Here is a 24,921-nt window from a genome sequence, read left to right as displayed (position 1 = left end):
TCTTTGTTTACTTTAAGGTAATGTTTAAGAACCATTTATTCTTCATTTCCAAAGGAAGCAAAGGCAAAAATGCAGTGTGATATACTAGAAGTAACAGAAACTCACTGGTTGTTTCTAGAAATTAATTCTGGTGTCTCAGTTTGTACAAGCCTCTTTCTAAAAGCTAAAGTCCCTCTGGGTTTAATTCAAGTTGGCAGGTTGCAACAGAACAGGCAACAATGAGTAGTACATGTTCTGCATAGCAGACAAACAAGCCAGGCCATGGGCTGTGGTTTCATGGCACTTCACATGTCCAGTGCATAGAACAAAATAAGGATCACTGCCCAATAAAGGGCAAGAATGGGAACAACCCTGTTGCTTAGAGGAAGTGTAAAATTCAGGTATATTGACCATACTTTGACTAAAACATAGAAATGGATCAATAAGTATACATCAGAAATTTAAAATACTGTTTTCGTCTCATGCTGGAGTTCTCACAGGAGAGGGTAAGCATTCCTCATACCTTCAGTTTTAATTTTTCCTATAAAATAGTCACAGCTGGGTCAGGAAACTACTCCAGTGCAGAAAAAAGTCTTCAGTCATTCTAAACAGAAAACACATGCCCAAATGATGTTGTGGTCATTACTAGTGAGATCCAAGTTGACCCAACAACAGCTCCTGTAATGCAGTTGGTCACAAGGGAAGCATGAAGATGAGCATGGCAGATGTAGACACAGATTTTTAGTGCCCAGCTGGCCACAGAAGCTCCTTCTACAGAAACTGAAGATGTCACCCAACAAGAAGCCGAAAGCCCTTTGCAGGACAGAAAACCTGAGAGACTTCAGCATGCACAAAATTAATCAGCAAACAAGTACGTGTCTCTTCACTCTCATGATATTCGAATGTTTCCTGTTCGCTTTGTTGATTAAACAATTCCTAGTTGGTTCAATAATTTTTAAAAATCGTGCAACATATGTGAAGACAGATTTCCCGTTAGGCTGGTATTGGCTTAGTTAATAATGTTTCCAGTTCATTAACTGGAGTGCCCTAGCACAGAGCTCTGCTTGCCGTCCTCACAGCCCGGCTGCTGCTCCTGCACACCGGCATCCGCAGGGAGCCTGCTCGGCAGTGCTCCCACCTGCATGGGCTTGGACGCAACACCTCATGCCCTGAGAAGCAGGAGGCCATGTTTTTCCTCACCTATGTGCCCAGTGTGAGTTTAGATTGGATACTAGGGAAAAGTACTTCACATAAAGGAAGCAAGCACTGGAATAGGCTGCCCAGGGAGGCAGTTGTGTCACCATTCGTGGAGGTGTTGAAAAGATGTGTAGATGTGGTACTTGGGGACATGGTTTAGTGGTGGTAGACATGGCGGTGCTGGGTTAATTAATGACTGGAGTTGATGATCTTGGAAGTCTTGTATAAATGATTCTATGATTCTCTTTTGCTTCTGGCAGAAGGGTGGCCTGCCTTTCCAGGCTGACCGAGTGGTGGAAGTAACATGGGAGGCAAGAGGCTGTGGGAGAATAAACACACCACCTTGCAGAACACTGTTTAGGGTTGGATTTATCTTGGCCAAGATAAATCCAAGTTTCAGACACACAGATGTGAAAAGCTGGGAGGAGGGATATTCCATAGGTAATTCAGAGCAATGTGTGGGAGTTTTTCTCATGTGATTTCAGATGCAAGCTTTCTGCTCTGAAACAACCTTGGAGGGCCTGGCCTTTTTCCATGGACTGCAAAGGGAGCACAGAAGATGAGCCTTGCTGGACTAAACCTGTACTTTGTGAATGCCACAAGCACTTTCCTGGAGAAAGGATGTACTACAGAGGTGTTCTACCACAACACTATGCCCCAGATCCACTGCTGTATGGGAAATTTGTCAGTTTTAATATTAGCCCATGGAGCAACTGGTAGCTCTAAATCGCCCCCAAGAAAACCAATTGTTTTAAGACTTGCCAATAAAGTGTTTTAAAATCCTCTTCTTTTTCAGGATACAGATTTTTTTTTTAATTATGTGGCCTCTTACTGTGTTTTAGTCTACTTTGAGATTGATACGATTGGAATGAGCAAACATTACTGAAAACATTGTGTACATCTCTTTAAAAATGCACAGAAGGTATTTCCTAGAGCAATGGCAGATGAGCCACAGGGTAGATGATTACATTCGCTATTGAGAAGAAAGGATACCAAAATGTGATGCTTTGCCACTAATCTTGAGAAAAGGACACAATTAAATGATAAGTCCTAAAGTTAAAAGAAACAATGCTACTAGAAGAAACAAAATTCTATTTGAATAAATGAAAAATTTAGGAAATATGGATATCACTGAACAAAAGGATGCTAGGTAAGCAAGGACTAAATCAGTATGGCTGAAATTAGTTTCTATCTTTGACAGTCATGGGATCCAGTGAGTGTAGTGAGCAGCTATTCCCACAGCATGGCATTCTGAGTTGCTCTTCATCTTCCCAGATTCTGCTTCAAGTGTCATCATTTGTCCCTCCCCAGAAATGACGCAGCAAAGTTTGCACAAGCTGCACTGCAGCCATTTGAAGCCAAACAGGTGCTCGGTAATTTCTAGCAGAGCTTCCTTCCACCCTGCTTGACTTCTATTCAAGGAGCTGATCTCTTCTCAAGAGGTCCTTGTAGAGACATCCCAGGTGGCTTTCAGAAGTGGAAGATGATAGTCCCTGCCAGCTGTGCCAAAGGGCTTCTAGTGCAGTGAAACTCCTCAGTGGGGGGCACTGCCTGGAGATAAATAGTCCCTCTCTGCCACCTCACAACCTTGGTGTTGTCCTTGTTTAATTCAGTTTCACTTCAGTTCCTGTCATTATGGAAACACTGCACAGAAATGTTGCTGGGTAGTAGCTGGTCAAAAATAGTTTGTCCTGTGCTAGGTTTATGCTGCTGCCACTGGCTTTCCATCCTACCCAGGGCATCTCTCTGACCCAGAACTGAAATACTAGCCATGTTACAGCTTCCAGCTTTGCCAGCGTCACACTCCGTCCAAACCACGCATGGTGGCTGTTCCTGCAGCTCAGTATGGACGTGATGAAAGGGGGGAATGTCGACATGCACATGGCTTCACTGATATCCCTGTGGGTGAAATTGGAGTTAGCATCAGCAAAGAAGACTGGGATGGGGAGCGCCATGTTGGATCCCCTCACATCTTCCCTACCATAGTGAACTGTTTGTTGGCTAAGCCTCTTTATTCATGGCTGTGCTCTGTGTTAGGAATTGTGCTTATTGTGAAGGGCCGTGGGATTTTGTCAGGAAAGTTGGTGGAACACAGCCAAGAGGAGGGTCAGTGCACAGTAACAGCCAGCTACACACAGCACATGCTTAGTAAAAGTTGTTTGTAACTTTGCTTCCCAGGTCCAGGTGCCTTCCCTTTAGATTCCTAAAGGCTTGGGAGTATGATGTCTCTTCACTGAATACACTACAAAGAAACTAACACAGTGATTAAATGATTAAAAGCACATACAAGTATCAAACTTAGATAAAATCAGGTACTTCTAAAAGCATTATTAATGACTATTATTTAGACACCAAGCATTTAAATCCTTTCCCATTGTCTTGAGGCTAAGTGTTAACAGTCCCATGAGATCTCGAGGTAAAGCACATGCCAGCAGCTGTGGCATGTTTTGACACCCTTAAGAAACAGAATCACGAAATCATTAAGGTTGGAAAAGACCTCTAAGTTCATTAAGTCCATCTGCTAACTCAGCACTGCCATCTTTACCACTCAAGCATGTCCTCAGGTGCCAAAATTAATGAAGGTTAGAGGAACTGGAATACTTTGACTATATCCTTGATATGCTAACCAGCACATCAGACCAGGACTGTCCTAGTTCACATTAAATCCAAACTGCTCCATCCTTACCAGTACTTCTCAAGAGTGACTAGACCCCATGACCAAGATGCTGTCCATGTAACCAGTCACTCCTCCCTTGCCGTACAGCTCTCCATTAGGAATGGGCCACACCAAGTTCTTACGCCAGCTCTCTCCCTCTCCTGCAATCCCTTTCTTTTACAGCCCTTGCGCTACTGCATACAGTCTTGCAATCCACTTCCATACTGTCCTGATCCTGCTCCCATACACAGCATACACAAGCATGTCCATACACAGAGTTGATCCCAGACTGATCTTCATCCTTCCATGATCCCTGGGCACATCTCCCTGCTCCATAGTTATATTCTGTACATCAGGGCCAGAGGTCACTGCTTCATTCCTCTGCTCTGATACCCAGATGAACACACACACACATTCGCACACATACAGAGACTGCGTCTTGGGCATTTGGCCAGCGTGTCCCTGCCCTGTTAGCTGTTGAGAGGATCAGAGGATCACAGAATGGTTTGGGTTGGAAGGGACCTTAAATATCATTTCATTTCAACCCCTCTGCTATGGGCAGAGACACCCACTAGATCAGGTTGCTCATGGCTCCATCCAGTCTGGCTTTGAACTCTTCCAGGGATGGGGCTGTAAAGGCCCATCTTGGGCTTCTGCATTCCCAATCACTCTTCTTATTATTGGTTGCCATCTCACCAACAGGTGAGGATGAGAGGAAATGGCTTTAAGTTGCACAAGGGAAGGTTCAGATTAGATATTTGAACAAAAATTGTTTTCACTCAAAGAGTAGTCAGGCATTGGAATAAGTTGCCCAGGGAGGTGGAGGGGGTCACTGTCTCTCGAAGTGTTCAAGGGGAGTCTGGGTGTGGCACTTGGGGATATGATTTAGGGATGATTATGGTGGTGCTGGATTGACAGTTTTTATGTTGGAAGTCTCTTCCAACCTCAATGATTCTGTGGTTCTGTGAAAAGGCAAGGCTGTAGAAACTGCCCTGTCCCTGCCAAGGCAACTGCCACTGCCCGCTGCACCAGCTCCAGGGGCTCACAGGGACTGCGGGACCCCAGGCCCCCCAGTCCTCTTGTGTCCAAGCCTTCTCCTTTCAGGGTACCCCTCTGAGCTGTTCCAGCCTCACCGTATGGATGCTGTCTGTTCCTTATGGGTGCTGTCTGTACCCCATGGATGGGATGCTGTCCGTTCCCTTTGGATGCTGTCTGTACCCTATGGATGGGATGCTGTCTGTACCCTAGGGATGGGATGCTGTGTGTTCCCTGTGGACGCTGTCTGTTCCCTGTGGATGCTGTCTGTACCCCATGGATGGGATGCTGTCTGTACCCTGTGGATGCTGTTTGTACCCCATGGATGGGATGTTGTCTGTTCCCTGTGGATGCTGTCTGTACCCTAGGGATGGGATGCTGTCTGTTCCCTGTGGATGCTGTCTGTACCCCATGGATGGGATGCTGTCTGTTCCCTGTGGATGCTGTCTGTACCCTATGGATGGGATGCTGTCTGTACCCCATGGATGGGATGCTGTCTGTTCCCTGTGGATGCTGTCTGTACCCTAGGGATGGGACGCTGTCTGTACCCTGTGGATGCTGTCTGTACCCCATGGATGGGATGCTGTCTGTACCCCATGGATGGGACGCTGTCTGTACCCTGTGGATGCTGTCTGTACCCCATGGATGGGACGCTGTCTATACCCTGTGGATGCTGTCTGTACCCCATGGATGGGATGCTGTCTGTTCCCTGTGGATGCTGTCTGTACCCCATGGATGGGATGCTGTCTGTTCCCTGTGGATGCTGTCTGTACCCCATGGATGGGACGCTGTCTGTTCCCTGTGGATGCTGTCTGTACCCCATGGATGGGATGCTGTCTGTACCCCATGGATGGGACGCTGTCTGTTCCCTGTGGATGCTGTCTGTACCCCATGGATGGGACGCTGTCTGTTCCCTGTGGTTGCTGTCTGTACCCCATGGATGGGATGCTGTCTGTTCCCTGTGGATGGGATGCTGTCTGTTCCCTGTGGATGCTGTCTGTACCCCATGGATGGGATGCTGTCTGTACCCCATGGATGGGATGCTGTCTGTTCCCTGTGGATGCTGTCTGTACCCCATGGATGGGACGCTGTCTGTTCCCTGTGGATGCTGTCTGTACCCCATGGATGGGACGCTGTCTGTTCCCTGTGGATGCTGTCTGTACCCCATGGATGGGACGCTGTCTGTTCCCTGTGGATGCTGTCTGTACCCCATGGATGGGATGCTGTCTGTACCCCATGGATGGGACGCTGTCTGTTCCCTGTGGATGCTGTCTGTACCCCATGGATGGGACGCTGTCTGTTCCCTGTGGGTGCTGTGTTTCCCCGGGGCGGGGCAGCCCCGGCTCGGCTCGGGCGATCCCTCCTGCCGCCGCCAGGTGGCACCGGAGCGCCGCGGGAGCCGCCTGGGGCTGGGGACGCGCAGCCGGCGCGAGCAGCCTGTCACTCGGCAGGGAGATGGGGATTTTTGTCTTGGCGCGGGCCGCTCCGATCCCGGGATTCCATCCACAGCAATGCCAGAGTAAGGCTAAAGATTTCAGGTGCTCCAGAGGCTTGAGCCCCGCAAGGCACCGCCGGTGGCGGTGCTCGCCCGAGGCCGCGGCGTGCCCGCAGCTGTCAGGCGCTCACCGCCGTTCAGGAAACAGCCGATTAAACAAATAGCAATAAGTCATTCATAAATTCCCTTTGCGGCACCCAACAGGCTGTTTGAGCGGTGTAAGTGCTCGGCGACAGGGGGAGGCAGCAGCCCGGCAGCGGCCGGGGATGACTGCCCGGAGCTGTCCCACCGCCTTCCTGCCCCACACTGACGCGCCCGGCCAGGACGGCGGAGAAGAGCAAAACCTGGAGGTTCAAGACCAGTTTTTATGACTGGAGGAGGATCCCGCCCCAACACGGCCCCGCCGGTGCGAACAGGGGGAGGCGGAGGGCGGAGGGCCCCCGAGGTGCATGGCGAAGCATGCATCGGGGAGAGTGGCCAGCAGGTCGAGGGAGGGATCCTCCCCCACTACTCAGCCCCACTGAGGCCACATCTGGAGCGCTGTGTCCCGTTCTGGGCTCCTCAGTACAAGAAAGACACGGAGCTCCTGGAGGGGGTCCAGTGGAGGACCACAAGGATGATGAAGGATCTGGAACATCTCTATTATGAGGAGAAACTGAAAGCTGAGCCTGTTTAGTCTAGAGAAGAGAAGACTGAGTGGGGATCTGTCAATGCATATAAATATCTCCAAGGCGGGTGCCAAGGGGATGGTGCCAGGCTCTTTTCGGTGGTGCCCAATGACAGGACAAAGAGCAATGGCCATAAACTAAAACACAAGAAGTTTCACCTCAACATGAGGAAGGATTTCTTTCCATGGAGGGTGGCAGAGCAAGCTGCCCAAGCAGATCGTGGAGGCTCCCTCTCTGGAGAGATTCCAAACCCACCTGGCCGCGTTCCTGTATTACCTGCTCTAGGTGACCGTGCTTTGGCAAGGGGCTTGGACGGCATAATTTCCGAGGTCCCTTCCAACCCTAACCATTCTGTGATCCGGTGAGGCGTTCCGGCGCCCCGAGAAGGAGGCGGTGGCGGGCGCTGGGGCCGCCCCTCTTCCGCCCACTGCGGCCCGCCCAGGGCCCGCCCGGGGCCGGCTCCGCAGCGGCGGCCGGAGCTGCAGCCGCCGCCCGCCCGTCGCAGCGCCGGCGCTGCCGCGGTGCCCGGCAGGGAAGATGGCGCCGTCCCACGTCCTCAAGTGCTGCCAGAAGGTGCTGGCCTGGGTGCCCGTGGCCTTCATCGCCCTGGTCGTGGCCTGGTCCTACTACGCCTACGTGGTGGAGCTGTGTGTGTGTGAGTGGACCCGGGAGAGTCGCGGGCGCCGGGAGGACCCTCCGCCGGCCGCCTCCTCCCCTGCGCCCCGGCGGGCTCGCGTCTCCCTGCACCCGCCTCAGGTTTTCGCTCAGGCGGCGGGAGGAGACCCTGCCTCGGGCGGTTCCTCGCTCCTTCTGGGCCGGCTTTACCTGTTGTCCTCCCGTCCTCAGGCGCCTCATGGCGGCGGGGTCCCGGCCCGGGGCTGCCGGTGGAGACGCGGGGAACGGGTTCGGGGTAGAGGAGGAGGCCCAGGCAGGGGGTCCGAGCTGCTTCGTCTGGGGACAGGGACTTCTCAAGGGCTCAGCCCCTCGTGGCTCCCCGGGAGGAGTTTTCCCTCTGTTTTACTGTTGTTCATCCGTCTGATGTATCAGGTAACTCCTTATGGGTGTATAGGGGGGTCCCCTCCCTCCTTTTAATTAAGAAGCCGGGTGCCACTGAAGCATTATGAGGCTGGAAACATCCAACTTAAGCGGGCTGGGGAAAGGATTTAGGGCTTACGGGATTTTGTCAGGCCGTATCGAGGCTTTCTGGACGAGGGCTCATCTTTATATAAATCTGACTTGCAGCCGATGTCGGTCAGGGTGGTATTTACCCTTTACTGTCTTCAGGAGGAAAGTTCAGTTCAGGAGGATGTTGGCTTTCTCTGGGCTGAGTAAATGGAGGGGAACTGTGATGTGCAGTATTCATCAGACTTGCTGAAACTCGGAAGCAGCATAGGAAAACTAAGGAACAGGTTACTGGACATTTGGCGTGTTTAAGTGAGGAAGCTGAAATGAAGAAGGACCTCAAAAGTACGAAGAACTATTTTAAGCTACACATAGGTCTGCCTAGTATCTGTGGGTCCTGGTACTACTTGTTATTTGTGTAAACTACATGCTTTGATATCCCTAGCTAGATATCCTAGCTAGAAAAAAAAAAAAGGTTTGCATGTACTTTATATCTGTGTAAACTGGTACAGACAGCCTTCCATGAGAAACAGTCTTTTCATTTTTTTTCTGCAATGACTTAGTATTTTGGATAACTTTTCTGTATGGTGATGTTATTTCACAGCCTTTTGTATTTAGAGATCTGGACTGGAACATGAACCACTGGCAAAAATGTTATTTGAACTTTAAATAGTAGAGACATAGCTGTAAAATAATGCATGTTGGGGTACTATGTGAAATATTGACATGAGAGAGTTGCAAATATGTCAGTGTATCCAAACTTGCCAAATTACTATTGTTCAGTTGTCTTTGTGAATAAATAACTTTTCTGGGAAATCATGTTTAAAACTGTAAACATTTGAAAACAAATTTGAGTCAATCTACTGGAGGTCTGGGGCATGGGTAGCTGTAACAGTAGTCCTGAAAGGGGCTGTGTGAGGTTATAGACTCACGTTTTACAGGTTTTCTGTACCCACTACAGTCTAATTAGTATGACAAAAGGCAGATTAGGGCTATTCCTAAGAAAAGAACAAAAACTCAGTGATTAAGAGACTTGCCTAGGGTCGCACAGGTGGTCTCTGTGTGAATTGGGAACAGAGCCTCAAGCTCTGAGTCCCAGCTCTGTGTCTTGGTCACCAAGTGGGTCAGGACTGGGTGCTGGTGAATGATTTCTCTATCGTAGAGATAGAGAAGCTGCAAAGAGCCCTTCTGAGCTCATTAGGGTTTCGTTTGTGTGAAAATTATTGAGAAAGTTGGCTTCTGTTGATGCGAGAACTTTTGCATCTCTAAGTCTGGCACTTCTTGGTCACGAACCAGCTTTATTAATGTCTGCACATACAGGCTTTTAAGAAAAAGTGTCATTTAATAAGCAAAGTACTTACTGACTTCTGTTGCTGTCACTGAATTTTTCAGTTGTTACTTGCCTGAATCATGCTTGATGGCCAAGGATTTTATTTGTCTGTGAGTTTTTTCTGTTGTGAGTTTGGGTCTTTTTGTTGTTTGTTTATTTTTAACCAGTTGAATTTCATTTACACTCTTGAGAAAAAGTCATCTCACCAAGGGAGAGAAAAAGGATTTTGTGTTTGTGTCTTTTTTGCATTGTGGATTTTTTTCCTTTGCATGTTTTTACTCTGCAGTTGAGTTCGAACCAGGACTGAGAGGATTTACAGCAAAATGCAGGATTTTCTGCTTGTCTTGGCAGGTATGCTTTCTTTCTGCCGGTGCTCCCTATGTTCTGTTTGTTTTGGGAGCTACTGCACTGTGCGCTACAAAGAAGAAGAGCAAGGATGTCCCTCCAGCACACGGCTAATGAATGAGGCCTTTGCAGATGTTCACATGGGGCGGGTGCAGAAGCAGGGCTTATTGCTTTGGTAACAGGCTGATGTGTGCCTCGTAAAGGAAAGAGAGATGGAGGAAAGGAAGCTTTAGAAAAGAGGAGACACAATAGAAAATTTCGAGTAAATACTGGGTAAAAGAGAAATTGAAACCCCACAGACACCAGTGTTTTCTCAAAGGTTATTCTTAAAAATTCGATTACTGTTAAGATGTGGTGCTGATAAGGAAATGGGAAGAGGAAAAGCCTTTATTTCCCCAATTATTACTTCTTCCTAGTTTGGTTTTTTGGGGTTTTTTTCCATGTAGTCCTTGGTCATTTGTTAAAGGTTAAGCATATATTCAGTTATTAGATCAAGTGGGAAGCCAGGGTTAGTGTAGTATCATAAAGTATTCCTAATAAAGTAGGAGATGGTAAAGTTGGGGCTTTTTCTTTTGTCACCTCAGCCTTTTCCTTTCAGTTTTGCTTCTCTGTGCTGTTTGCCCCACCCTTCTCTGATGGGGTGCGCAGATATTGCTCAGTGTCTTGTGGTGTCTGATGGACTCAGGCTTACCCTGTAATTCACTGCTAGTATGTATTTACTGGGTTATGCCTCTTGTATAACCCTAAATTATATTACATACTGGCTGTGAACACCGAGGAGGACTGGTGTGGATAAGATGAAAGGAGACTCATGAGCTTGTCTATTGTTTTCCTCCCATGGGAACTGCCAGCATCCTTCTGTCTCTCTGAAGATGTTGAACACTGGCTTGTTTAGACCACTATTGCTGTGTGATCCATCAAGTAAATTAGCTATTGAACTAGTTGGAAAGGTGAAAACAGCCAAATGTGTGTAAGTTGAGGGAATGTCAGCAGAGTGTAAAAATTCGGTGAACACATGTAACCGAAGGAACTGCAAAAGACTCAAGGCAACATCTCATTCAGAGGGCTTTTTAAAGTGCTTTGAAGTAGAAAAATCTGAATGAACACTTTCTTACTAGACTATTTCTTCTTTTCACACATAACTTGCCCAGAGCTCTGTTTGCAAGAAAACACACCTCACAACACATGAAGGATGTTGCAAAATAGCTTTTTGTTAGTTTAAAACCATTTCATGTGCTCCTTCGTGTTACCAAAACATGTTTTGCTTTTAACACTGCTGTTGTAAAACAATGGCTATATTATGCTGTTGCTGAATTGGACTGATTGTGTTTGCTTACCACATCCCTCAGATGCTCGAAAAGAGTAAAGCGCTTCTCTTGTGGTTCTCTTTCGTTTGTGGGTGACTTGTATCTTATTATCTATCCCAGACATTTTGGTAGGTGATGGGCTGTAATACAGACTGGTCAGAGGGTGGTCACAGGACACTGTTCTGACGTACATAGTCGGAGTTGGTGGGTGAAGCCCGCTTGTTTCTTATAGCAACCCTTTTGCTAAAACACTAGCAGACTTTGGTAGTGCAGTCTTGCACTGAGAAAAAGAAGAGAAAGTTAACTTTGAGTTGTCTGCAGCTCCTAACTAAAGTGTATTGACTGGTGTTATTAAAAAGTAAAAAACTAAAAATTGATCAGCTTAGCTTTTTACTTCTACACTGCAAACTCTGTCTTCCAAAAATCACAGCCCTGATTCTTCCCCTTGGCCAGGAGTTTCAAGAATAATCACTTGTTTTACATAATGTGAATGTATGAGTGTTTTCATGCCTCAGGCTCTGCAAAGTATGGAAGACTGTGATTTTGAAAGCTATGGGAGTAACTAGTTGTGTATTCTTTTCATAGCATCTAGTTGCAGAAGGTTTGCTTTTTTTTGATATAGTGTAATGTCTAGGGTGTCTAAAATCCTGGCAAACAAAGCAGTTTGTAATTTAGAATGCATAACTTCATGTTAATAGTACAAATTACACTCCTTGCTGTTCCAGGAGACTGCAATGTCTCTTGTCAGTAGGGAGCAAGCTCTGATTTCCCGAAAGCACGGCCCTTATGAGAAGCACATGGTGATCAGTTGAAATGTTCCCATCTGAAGAATCTGTTGCATAAACAGAGAGAAGGTAATTCCATCTGCCTCCTCCAGAAGAAATCCCTACTGAAAATGCTAATGCAATATCTCTCAAGCAATGGTAAGGTGGTACCAACAGCAGTTCTGATTTCAAGCTACAGAAAAACCTGAAGTATCAGCACCGAGGTACAACATTTGCACATTAAACATGTAAAAAGCATTCCCGTAGGAAAAGAGGGTTACCTTTCAAGAAAAGGAAAGGAAATTAAACAGGTTAGATCATTAGTTACAGTTAACTATGTTTACATGCCTCTCATGAATGTAAAAATATAGAAATGGAACCGCTCTGCATACACTTCATTTTGTTGTAATCTCTCAGCATAAGCATGCATATTATCATCTTTAATGAGAGCCTTTTCCGATATTATAAATAATCAGAATTCCTGTTGAGGTTCTCAGACTGGATACAAATTATTGGAAAACTAAGTGCTCAGCTTGGGGAGAAAGATTATCTTCTATGGTGCCTTGCACTGTATTGGTCATACTAGTTTATAGGGACAGGTGGGCATGTGCCTTTTATATGAAAATGCAATCTGCTCTCTTGGCAGTCCTCTAATGAAAAAATTGTTGCAAGTGCAACAGCTTGGTCTCTTGAGGAGTTGTCTTGTGTCTGCTGTTTTTTCTGTCATCGGAAGGCCTCCATCCCTTCTTCTCCCTCCCAACCCTCTATCTGCAGTGCCCGCCCCAGCCCCTGCATCTGCTAAACCACTCCTGACAGCTCTGCAGTAGTTCGCATCTTTCCTTGATCCCTAATTACCATTTGGTCAAAAAGAGGTGTGGTGCAGTGGCTTTGGTGTTGCTTGGCTTGCTCTGGGGACTAGGCAGAAAATGAGCACCTGAGCTCAGAGCAGCTCTCTGCTACCAGGGAGCGTGGGTTTGTCTCTTCTACCGTCCAACAGCTTTGATGAAACTTAGTGGTGCACACTTTGTGTGAGACCCTCACTGAGCCTCACCACTTGTCTGAAACTGGTCCGTGGGCAGGGTGGTTTTGCAGTAGGGTAGAGAAGGGGCTTAGGGAAAGCAAGGAGCTGAGTAAATGTCTGAGCCAAAGCAGGAGCTCTTCCTGTGGTTTTACTTTCTTGTAGCCATGATGCAGTACTTCCTGATTGCCTTTCAGATGTGGACTATAAAGCTTTTCTTCTTGCTTTGAAGGGGCGGGGATAGAATTAGTATTTAATATTATGGAAAATAACTTCTCTCAAATTTTTCTCTGGTAACAGCAGTAGATTTCTTAATGCCTCTAGAGTTAGAACAGTGATCTAAATGTCACTTTCATTTTTAATCAGGGGTTTTATGTTACTTCATCACTTATGAGTCTCTGTTTTCCTGCAAGACACTATGGATAAAAGGACCAGAATTTCCAGCATATATTTTCAGTAGACATTACTTTGAGGTCATTGACCCTCTACATACAGTGAACTTCAGGTTTTCTGTCTGTTGAAATTTCAATAAATAATAATTTGTGCTCTATTGGCTCATATTTTTATGAGTTAATGTAATATGCTTTTCATAATCAAAGAATTTACAGTGTTAAAAGATGGGTGTCAGAGCTGAGTTCTCATATACCTGTGATAGTTGAAATACTTGGATGGCACTGGACCTGCTTTTACTCTTGGAACTCAAGACAATGATGGAAAATGGGAGTGAGATTCTAATGGTCTGCCTAAAATTGTGCCTGTAAATGCTGAGGGTTCATGCTGTTCATTTTTCACCCATTCAGTACATCACTGTTTGTTCAACAGTTTCCTACAACTGTAAGAGTTTATGCTGGTTTAACATGTACTTTCCTTACAAGTGTTACAAACTATAGGTTCCTGAAACAGCTTTTATGGAGTTTTGATCTCAGTCATTAACTTCTTCCAGCTGATGCATAATCTTCCTGTAATAGGATGAGTATCCATTCTTTTTCTCATTAGAATGTATGAAATTTAATAAAAACATTTGGGAAGTAAGCACAGACAACTTTTTTTTTGTGTAAGCTGAATCTTCACCAAGGTGTGAATCAGGTATAAAAGGGATAATGAAATTGTAACAAATTCATTTGTTCTTTTAGCCACTTCCCCAATATTACCTCCTTCTGCTTTCACTAAACTGTTTTCTGTGGGATGTGCTTAACTCCTCCTCTCCTGCATCAAGAAACAAACAAGCCCGATTTTTCCCACTCTTCTGCTTTCCCTCCTCCCCACAATCTTCAGTGGAATACCTAATCTTTGACCATCTTTTCTAATCTGTGCTAGAAGTCAAGTTCCCCCTCTGCAGCATTTCAAGCCTCTGCTTTTCCTTTTTTTCCAAAAGACCAAATGGCTCATCCGTTCCTTTTTCATCTTTTCTTTTGACTCTTAAAATTGTCTTGTGAGGTTGTCAAAGACAAGTGGATTACAAGAGCAGCATGCTTTGCCTTTGCAGTTTCTGCAGCAGTCTCTCTGGTGCTATGGATGGTGCAGCATTGTCTTGAATGTGAAGCATGGAACCATTTTAATCATACAATCTACAGAGAGATTGAGTGAGGGTTTCAAAGCAGCATTCTTTTATTTGTGGTATTTCTCTTGTGCATCTCGATGTGTGTTTGCCTGCAGTGTGGGGGATTTTTATATATCTCTTGTGAAGTGCTAAGCACAGAGATAGCTGTTTGGGATTGGGGTTTTTTTCCTTTTATTAAACCTTTTTGTGACAAAAAAATTTTAGAGCTGGAAGTAATTAATCTGTAATTAGGCAAGATGCCAGTGCAGAGAGAATGAAACAAAGTTTAGATTAAATGTAAGTAACCTTGAAAGAAACAGACATTATTTGTTTGAGGAGACCTAAGCAGGTAGTTATTGTATAAGCTGGTTTGCAGTTGTGTGTGGTGGACTTAAAACATATGTCAAGTGCCTCATCTACTGCCTTGTCATGGCTGTGAATGCATCCCCTGTCACTGTACCATTCTTCATGCCAAGTAGTCATTGCTTTTAGCTTTGTCAAGTTTGGATTTTAAAAAAAGAGAGAAAGGAAGTGTATTTCCACAGCGCTGCGATTGAAGGCTTTCACATCTGTTGGTTTGTGACCCGCAGGTTTACCCTGAACATTGCAAAGGAGCCGAAAACTTGGAGCAGAGTTTGGTTTCTGTTCTGTTTTGAAAAATCTTATGTGACTAACACTCACATGGGTATCTGAAAATGGATGCAATGTATGCATAGGATTTTTGTGGGGATGTTTTTTGTGTGTGTATGTTTTCATCTGCTGCTCCTTAAGTTTCATGTTGGGGGATTTTAAATAATTGTATTTTTTAAAAAGCTTGAGTTCAGCTTAGTAATTGCATACAGAGGTATTATGGCTGTCTTTCATGGTAGATACCTGCTGAGATAAAGCTAAAGCAGCAAGTGGTGCAGTGAGTAGGCTTGAACTTTTGTAATAATTCATAATTTAGACAAATAATAAATTTTGACAATGGAAAGCTTAAAGACCATTGAGTATTAGATTCAGTTATTTTTTCTTTTTTGTGTGGCTTTTTTCTGTTAAAATCCTCAAACTTGTAAATATCCTATGTTTCTCACTACTTCCCACACTTAGGAAACCCTATTGCCAAATTAAGAGTGGAAACAGGAATCTGTTTATGAGTAGAAATGGTCTGGGAGAGCTTTTAGGCACATGCAGGGCCTCAGGAGCTGCGCTTCCCTGCCTCAGCTGGCTGGTTTTGTGATAGTCTCCTACCATGTGACAGTGCTCTCCTCCTGCTGCATGGCTTCTCTGGAGTCTTTAGGCCAGTGGATGCACCCCTGATCCTATCCCAATTGATGTTTCTGTGTAGCCTCTCAGGAGACAGCAGGTTCAAGGGTCTGGGCCAACTCCCATCTAGTTGTAGGTGTTTAGAAGTAATCGCTCTCCTGATCTAACTTCCTACAACTCACTGTGGTCACTGACTTCTGTGTTAAACCAGCAGCAGTCGTTTCTTGGACGCCACAAACATAAGTTCCCACCGGAGTGCCCTACTCGATACCTGCAACCACGGATGTTCTTGCAACTGTGTTACAGGATGTGATCACCTAGGAAGATGACAGAAGTTAATTCTCTTAGTAGGAGTCATGCATGCATCAAGCCCTGCTTGTTCTTGTTAGGCAGCGTGCCAGCCCTGCTGTGTTACATCCAGTGCTTTGCCCTGGGAGCTCTAATGCATCTCTGTGGGGCAGCAGGGAGAACTGTTTCTCCCCTTGGCACACACTGCATTAGGTTTTATAGTATTCCAGTTGACCTTCTTAGAGTCCTAAGTTAATGCTTTCCAAGAATATGTGGCGAACTGTCAGCAGGCAGGTGAGCTCTGAGGATTTTTTTGGTTTCATTTATTTGCTGGAAGCAATAGTTACTGAATGAGAGCTCTATAGATGATAGGCTCTGCTCTTTTGTATGCTTGCCTCTGTTAACTCGGGAGTACAACTAAGATTTAGTCTAGATGTTCTGCAGTATCCAAAAATCCCTTTGCAGTGGCTCATACAGTCTTAGTGCTCTCACTTTTTCATATTCCTAAGTAGTCTGGTACTTAAATGAGACCTGGTGCAACAAAATGGTGTCCTGGTCTTGTCCTCTATCCATAACTCTCTGTCCTTTTATTACCGGTGGTTTTTTCTCTCTGCAGCATCTGGATTTTTTTTAATGTTGCTGGGGAGTTGCTGTTATTTCTTCCTTTTTTGCAAAAAAACTAGAGGGTGTAGATTTAGTTACAGTCAAGCTTCGTCTCAAGATGTTTCAGTCTAAGTAAGGTTTAATGTATAACATTTTCTTTTACAAAAAGAACAAGCAGCAAAGCCTCCAGCATCAAAAGATGGCAGCATTTGTTATCAACCAACTTGATAAGCCGTCTGTGAACAGATTCCCTAAATCACCATGAGAAGTCTTTAAACCTTTATTTATTCTATAAATATTTTTATAATAATAATTTTAAAATACTAAATATTTATTAGTATTTACAAGTCCAGTATGTTGAAGACAGGAGTTCCCCATTGCTACTTTCCCACAACTAATATACTTGTTTTTAAATTACATGTTTTTCAATACAAAACTTCCTTAAAAGGCTGTGTCCAGGAGTTTGGCTTATTAATATCTTGATAGGAATTCATGTAAATTACATTACTGGCTGCTCTGTTGCCAATGTGCTGTTGGCTGAAAATTAGCTCTTATCATAGGTAGTTCCTTATTTAACCTCAGGTGGCAAATACCAGTCAAAACTGACCAATGTTGCAAGCTTGAACCTTCATTTAGGGAATCCACTGACACAGTGCATGGGAGGAGGTCAGCTTGCTGGGCAGTTTGATTTCTTCCCTTACCCAGTGAACTTGGTGACAGCAAAATCCTCCTCTCAGAAAACCGAGTGCCTAATACTTTGTAAGGAGATTTACAAGGAGGTCTTTGTCCACAGAGTTTTGCAAGGAGATTTTATCCTGACATTTGGGGAAACACTTGTTGCAAACTAGGCCAGTAAGTAAGCAAGGAAACACCTGATTTTGGAAGAGTCTGAAGCCAAACATGAAGAAGGTGCCTGATTAGCAATGCAGGTCCCTCCCGGCTGCTGACCGTTCTCACTGCGGGATGAAGGTTCAGGTCTGCAGGTCACAGCAGCTGTGTCTGGAATTTTTGTTCTCCATGAACTGACACCTCTGCCCTCCTGCTATCATACCTCACAGCTGTGTGGAATGGGTAAATAAAGACTGTTGCTTATTGTCATCTGTCTGGTGTAAAAGTAAAAGGATTTACTAGTGATGTCCTGAGCCATAAGACAGCTTTGAGTGACATTTATACTCAAGGCAGTTATTGACTGGCAGTCACAAAATGCAAATTAGTGTTCTTTTTATCAAAAAGAATTGGTAAATTGTTAATTACTTGAAAAATACTGTTATGAAAATGTATGTTGGTTGAGTGGGATTTTTGCTTGCCTTAGTTTTTGCTTTAAATATACTCTCAGTTTCTGGTATGACCTGCAGAACACCTAATCTTGTGCAGGATGTGTAAGACAGCTCTGTACAACATCATGATACTGGCAGTTTGTCAACACTAGGTGATTATCCTGTTTGTCACTCCTATCTCTTGCAAGTGTCCTAGTAGTGTCAACTACAGAACCACTGGAGTTACTCCTAACATAAAAAGCATTTTCAGATGTGCAGATACTTGAGTGTAGTGTTACTGTGAGCTTGATCTGGCCAGTCTGAGGATAAATACCTCTCCTTCAAGTGTAAGTATAATTAATTTGTGGTGTGGACATTACCTAGCTCCACTCAGATGCTTCTGAGTTTCCATGCCTTTCTGTCAATTCTGTTTTTTCCTATTCTCTGATGTGCCGGAGGGAGCAGAGCTCACTGACTGATGCAAGTAAGAGCTCTCTTTGTCTTTCAAGAGGAAACCAGGCTTTCTTTTGGCTCTGTCTGATAGCATAAAGGCAATATTGGAAGAAATTTATGCACAGCACTTCCATGCTACTGAGCACTAAAGCGGTTAGGAAAAAGCCGGATTTTTGGTAAAGAATTAAATGAAGTCCAGTAGTATGAGTAACCAGCTGAAGAAAGTGTGTAGAAGTAATGCTAGGGTTTAAAATAAATCAAAATGCAAATAGAATGAGCAGTGTCAATAGTGATTAAATAGCTGAAGAAAATCAAGTTACTTTAGGGGGTTTTTGAGCAATTATGGTAAATTGAAAGTGAGTAGTGCTTATTGGGGAATAGGGCTTCTCAGGGACAGCAGACCTGGTACATTGCTGGAGCTGAATGCTAACTTCATATGTAGGAAAAGCCTTTAGTTATTTGGGCTGATACATCTCTTAATACACTAGAGTTGGTACAGACGCAAGTGTGGGTCTGAGGTTGAGACCTGGCGACACTTCCTTCTGCAAGCTGACCAGGTGTAACTCTTGGTTTTGAAATAGTTTAAAAAGTGCAGGCACCCTTGCTGAGAAGACCATTAGGAGACCTTTGGTATAACTTTCAAGAATGTTTTGTAGATGCAGAGGCAAAGAACCATCTGTAGGATTTTGTGGGTTACAGAAGTCAGCTGCCTTTGTAGCTATGTTTTTGAACTGTGAAAGTGGTAGCACAGAATTCACTGTTCCCATAATACATGGCAGAAATGTTCCCAGTTGTCATAGCTAAACTCATTGCTAAATGTAACTCAGTACCCAAGAAGTATCTTGCATTGGTTATGGTAATTTCTGCTGTAGACTGTTTGTATTTATGCATATACTCTCTGCATTGAGGCTGAAAAGACCTTGGCTAAATAAAAAGCTGCTTTATTATTGTGATAAGAGAATATTTTCTGGGCAGCAAGCCCCTGGCTGCTCTAAATTACTTGTTCTAGCGAAAGAATCGTGTTCATATTGTTTAAACCATAAAACAAATCATAACGACAGCTGGTAACAAATAACAGAAACATTCTGCAGTGCAGCTTGAACTGCCTTATTTGAAATATTAATTCATTTTATCTGTCCATGTGATAATGCTTCTTTGAATTCTGTAGCAGTGGGCATGGTGATCATGAGCTTGGGAAATGTGGTCATAAAACACAGACCATTCCTCTTTGTACCAGAGTGTCTCTTCCCTCGCTGCATTTTCTTCCTGCTTTCTCCTCCCACCCCACATTTCTCACACACGCACTACCTGCAGTGCCTTTGAAGGCATCATCTTCTGATCACTTGAAGTCACAAGGCAGCTCTCTCGAGTGCTCTTGCTGAGCACAGGGTGTGTGAGGATTTTGGGCTTTGGCTTTAAAGCATTGGCATCCCTGACAGCATTTCTTTCCCCTCTCATGACTGTGCGTGACCCAGGACAGTGAGAGGCCACTCACTGCCATTCCCCCTTCAGCCCTGCAATGCCCTGCTGTTTGTGGTCACACAGACTTGCCTTCACTGGTAGCTCAAACATGACCCCAAGTGTCTGTGAAGGCGAGTGCTCTCTCTTGCTGTTTGTCTGCCGGGGGGAGTGGGTAGATGGTTAAGAGGGGTAACTTTATGCACCCTAGCAGCAAGAATTGTCCACCACAGGTCACACCGCTGAGACAAGCGTAGTGTTAGACCTGGCTTATGGTGCAGCCATGCTGCAGCCCAGCCCCAGGCAGTGCTGCTGCTGAGGGACATGGTGTGGCTATGTGACTCCTCATGCTGGTTCAGCACAAAGGGCTGTGGAGCCATTTCTGCAGCACCATTCTATAAAATGTTGCTTTCTGAATTCCCTGGCAGTGCACTGGGAGTGGGGAAACCTGTGTCCTATTCCTGGATAGCTGAAGTTGAAATATATCAGTCTAGCACCATATGAAGGTAAAACATATAGCTTCAAATTCATATTCAATGAGTTCATATAGCTCAAATTTCTGCAGAGGACATTCATGGTGGCTGTTGCAGTGGTTGAGTCCACTGCAGGAATGACCAAGGAGCCACAGAGCCCCAAAACAGTGGAGGTCTGCTGGTGGGCAGGCTCAGAGGTCTAAGACCACCCCCTCTTTACCCCTTTTAAGTCCATGTTCTAGATAGTTCTCCTTTCCTTCATACCCCACTGTTTCCCGGCTCCCTTGTTCCACCCCTCGCCTTCCCCAGTGGTCACTGTCCTGTCACCCCACGTCCTCTCCACCCCCTGGCCCCCAAAGGATAGGCTCTGATGTTGTGCCCTCCCCCGATGCCGATCCAGATAAAACCCCGGACCCTTCAGTGTTCTGTGTTCTTTGTCCCTGGGTCCCTTCGAGCGGGGACCCCAATAAACCCCTCGGAATGCCATACAAAGGACCCCTCCTGCCTCTTTGACCCCGGCGACGCAGCTCCCAGCAGGAGCTGTCCGGCTCTGTGTGTGAGTGTGGCTGTGAATATGCACCAACTACTGTGGGTCAGAGTGTGCCCAAGCGTGTTCGCGCTGCAGCCCCCGAGCGGCTCTGGTGGGAGGCAATCAGGACGGACGCAACGCTCTTTCCGCCCTCCCACGCGCATCGCGTCAGGTGGCAATTGAGTATGTGGTTGCTGGACCCCCAGAGCCTTTTAGCAGGGACCTGGCAGCATCTTCCTGCGTCGGCTTTTGACTACATGATTCTGTCAACTCAGTCATCTTGAGTCATTTGTCTAAAACAACTCCCAGCTGTTAAGGGAGGAGAGCACCTAGTGGGTGCCTGCCAGTTGGGAAATAAGAAATAGCTCAGTGGAAAGGTCACAGAATTAAGGCTTTTAGAGAACAGTGGAGAAGTGCTAAGGTCTTCGTGTTCTGTTGCTGCCCTGTAACAGAAGCCAAATGAGTATTTGCTCAAGGAAATTTACTCACTGTCCTGCTTGTATCAGTAGTGTTTCTACCGGCTTCTTGTGAGTGATTAAGGTCTGCATTTGCAAGTGGAAATTATGTAACCATTAATCTAAGTTACACTTTCAATAAAATGCCATTTTCTGAACAAATTGAACGCGTGAGATGATGTCAGTGGTGCTTGCCTTTGCAGGCAGGGCAGTGCCTGTGGGGGGTTTCTGTTGAACTTCAGTACTGGTAACTTCTGGATAGATATGTCTGTATGTGCGTGTGTGTATATACACACATACGTATGTTTATTTATTTATTATTTATTTTTATCCTTTTCCTTAAAAGCTGAGAAAAGTTAAGGCTATGCATCTGGTGAAGGGATGCAATTGCACATTTATCGCTCCTTCTTCCCACCCTTGAGGAATGTCAGCCAAAAAGTGAATGTTACTTTGAAATTTGTGGAAAGGCTGTAATAACCGAAGTGTGACTCCTGCTAAGAGCCATTGTGGGCGTGGATGGGGAAATAAGCATAGCACTTCCGTAACAAGATCAGTTCTTGTCCTTTGCTGTAGTTCTATATTAGTTGAATTTCTTCCTCTGCAGGAAGCATATCTAGCTATGGTTGGAACATGCCTTTTAGGGGAGTAAGAAGATGTGATGGGGGGGAGTTTGTTCCAAGCTTGAAGGCAAATGTCTTGTCTTTTAGCATGCCTCTTGCAAGGTCTTGGGAGATCATTGCACCTCTTTGCCTCAGAATAGAGAGATTTGGTTTTTTCCTATTATGCAGTGACTTGGAAGATGCTTGAACACTTCGTAGCAACCCTGAAAATAAGCCTGAAACTAAAAGCAAACCAGCTCCCTAACATTTTTTTTTTTCAGAGATGAGATATTCTGAGAGGTTTCCTTGAAGCAGCTTTAAAAATGCTCCAAAACTTTTTGAAGCTGACATTTCTGTCAGTTCACACTCCAGGAGGAATGCTTCCAACAAATGACATTTTCCCCCAGTTTCATTTGTTATACAGCTAATGATGTCCCTGTGTCTGCAGGATTGTTTCCTGTGATAAACTGTAGGCTTCTGCCTCTTTCATTCTTGTGACCTAGGTGAGATGAAAGATAACAGACAACAATTTGAGGAAGAGTATCTAGGAAAGTGTAACAAGCAACTGGGGTCATGAAGGAAAAAGTGTCTTTGCTGCCAGGGGTCATGCTAGGCATCTAAATCAAAACTAAGACAACTTTTTCCTCTGTGAAAGTCAAACATGCAATTTCTGCTTGTCCCCTAAGTGGACGGGGTTTTAAAGTACATTTGAATCCAGCCTAATAAAGGCTGTATGGTGTATTTTGGAGGTAGTATTCTGTAGAAAGTGATCCCATATACTTCAAATTGTGTGCTTCATCTTGCAGGGACCCCAAAACATTGGGAGGTCCAGTGTGTAAGCTGCTCAGTGGACCAGCTGTGACAGCATGTTGCTCCTGTACGTCTCTTGGCAAGCTGCAGCAGCATGAAGTTCAGTGTAGGCCTGCCTACCTCTCTTTACAAGCAGGTTTGCTGCACTCCTTCCTTAGACTGATTTTGGAAACCCTGAGGTAGCCGAGGCACTGCAGTCAGACAGACAGGGCTTGTTCACTTTGTTCGACTCCCTTGGTGCTATAGCACTGAGAGGTTGAATCCTTTTAAATTCTGAGGCCAGAGTGAAAATTCCGTGTGCCCGAGCATGCACGTGCCTGCTTCTGAGCTCTTTGCATTGAAGTAAACTGCAGCTTTCACTGTTTAGTCATGTTTTACCCTTCCCTACCACTATCTTTCTAGAACTTCTTAAGTTCTTCTCACAAAACCGGAAACGTAATCCTAAGAAACCAATCCAAAGGATATTTTTCCTTTTGTAGTTGAGCAATAGACTGATGTGGCAATATATTTTACAATCCTCAAAAGAGCAGCTGTTTTACACCACTTATGTTTCTGAATTATGGACAGTTTGTGTCAATTGCAGTGCTTAAGGCACTAACTTTTGCTGATGCATCTATCTAGTGTATAGTGCTGTTGCATCCTGAGGTTAACATATAAATCATAAGCAGTGTTTATTTTGTTTAAAAAAAAAATCAATATGCAAAAAGGCAGTGCTGCCTTGGGATTTTTCCCCCATCACATGCCCCAAACAAGAAACAATGTTTTAAAAATGTTTGAAGTGAAAATGGTACTAATTTAGCAGAAGCTGGCAGCAATATCTAAACATCAGAAGCAGTAAAGGAGAAAAGTGATAGGGAGCAAACTTGTAACTACAAGCCAGGGATGGGGCCCACAATGGCAATGTCATGTTCTGCAAGTTTTTTTCCCCCTGAAGTAGAGTTCAAAAGCTAGAATTGATTTCTTGATGGTACAAAGCTTCCTGTTAGATGGCTGGCCTAGCAAATACTTAAAAGTCTTTTTTACATAACGATTGACTATTAACTTATGTGAAGGAAGGCTTTGCTTTGTAGTATAAAGATCCTGTAAAACTGTTCATGTGCCATCTGCTGAGTGAATTTGGTCTAGTAGGGTTGCTGTTCATTTAATCTACTTGGCAATGGGCATTAGAACAGTGAAAAGGATAGAAAGAGAAACATTTAACTTGCATGAGCCTCTGAGACAGAAGAGAACAGGGCATTTTTTATTTCATTTGAGGATGTTAAGACAGGATGAAAGTCACAAGTATTTCCATGTTGGCTTTTACCTCAAACTACAGGAGTTTCTTGAACAAAAATTGTTCTACGCAGTCCAATAACTGCATTCTAACGTAAAGGACCTATGTATGAAAGAGGAATTATCTTCCTGGTGCTGTGAAGCTTTAATTAATTTTTTGAAGGTTATTTAAGGATTTTTTGGGTGAAGTTTCACATGTGATAAAATACTATCTTTTTCTTTTTGTCTTGTTTTTGCTTGTACAACCTGTTCATTATTTTGAGTCTTCAAACATCAGATTTGGCTCACAGTTTTGTTTTGTGCTGAGAGCAGAAAGGAGGCTACAAATTAAGGAGTGCTTTAACCAGAATTACTTACAAAATTATTTCCTGAAGTTTTACGGGTAGCAATGTTCTCCCACCCCCAAGAGAGGATAATTAAGAACTTTTTTATATTTCTTGTCCAAGGAAATACATGTTTATGAATGTGTGCAAAGGTGTTTTCCTAAGATATGAGGAGCCAAAAACAAAGCTAAATCTAAAGTACTTTTAATATTTTTTTAAGTTGAGCAAACAGCCATACTCTGCAAGCTTATTTTCCTTTTCACTTTATAAATAATTTTTATCTTCTCCTTGCATTGTTGAAAACATTCTAACTGGAGAAATAACACACTAGTAAAATTTTACGCAAAAATGCTCACAGGATTTGCTTTAAAAATAATTTGACTTCTGAAGCATGCAGTGGAGTTTCAGACAGAAACACGGGAGCAGGCTGTGCAAGTATGCGTAACTAATGTGAAATGAAGCTGTTCTTTAGGATTGACCTCCTTGAATTTGAAGCCAACATTGTTCTATTCCAAATGGTAATTTCTTCCTTCTTTAGGTGGAAGGAACCAGAACCTTTTCCATTAACTTCACAGAGGCTTCTGTGTACAGACAGAGGGTGGATATTTGATGGAAAGGGAGGGTGGCAAGAAAGAAGGAAAAAACCCTAAAGCATGTCTGAACAAAAAGGGGTCATCCATACATTGAGATATCGTCTCATT

At 44.5% G+C, this 24,921-nt stretch overlaps 1 protein-coding gene across 6 annotated transcripts in view; it reads left to right on the top strand.

Annotated features, from left to right (window-relative positions):
* The first annotated feature begins 7,493 nt into the window (after positions 1–7,493).
* ZDHHC20 (zinc finger DHHC-type palmitoyltransferase 20) overlaps positions 7,494–24,921 on the top strand; it is a 49,694-nt gene continuing 32,266 nt past the window's right edge. For 4 of the 6 annotated variants that reach the window (XM_032099407.1, XM_032099406.1, XM_032099405.1 and 1 more), the window contains exon 1: positions 7,494–7,685. In XM_032099407.1, the coding sequence (XP_031955298.1) occupies positions 7,568–7,685 (118 nt within the window). In that variant the 5' untranslated portion in view covers positions 7,494–7,567. Of the gene's footprint in view, positions 7,686–7,983; positions 8,078–9,772; positions 9,834–24,921 lie in introns of those variants that run through there. The other 2 variants (XM_032099409.1, XM_032099408.1) reach the window with 2 other exon arrangements.

This window comes from Corvus moneduloides, chromosome 2, assembly GCF_009650955.1.
Source record: "Corvus moneduloides isolate bCorMon1 chromosome 2, bCorMon1.pri, whole genome shotgun sequence".
In the NCBI taxonomy this organism is placed as follows: domain Eukaryota; kingdom Metazoa; phylum Chordata; class Aves; order Passeriformes; family Corvidae; genus Corvus; species Corvus moneduloides.
This window is presented reverse-complemented; position numbering and strand designations above follow the sequence as displayed.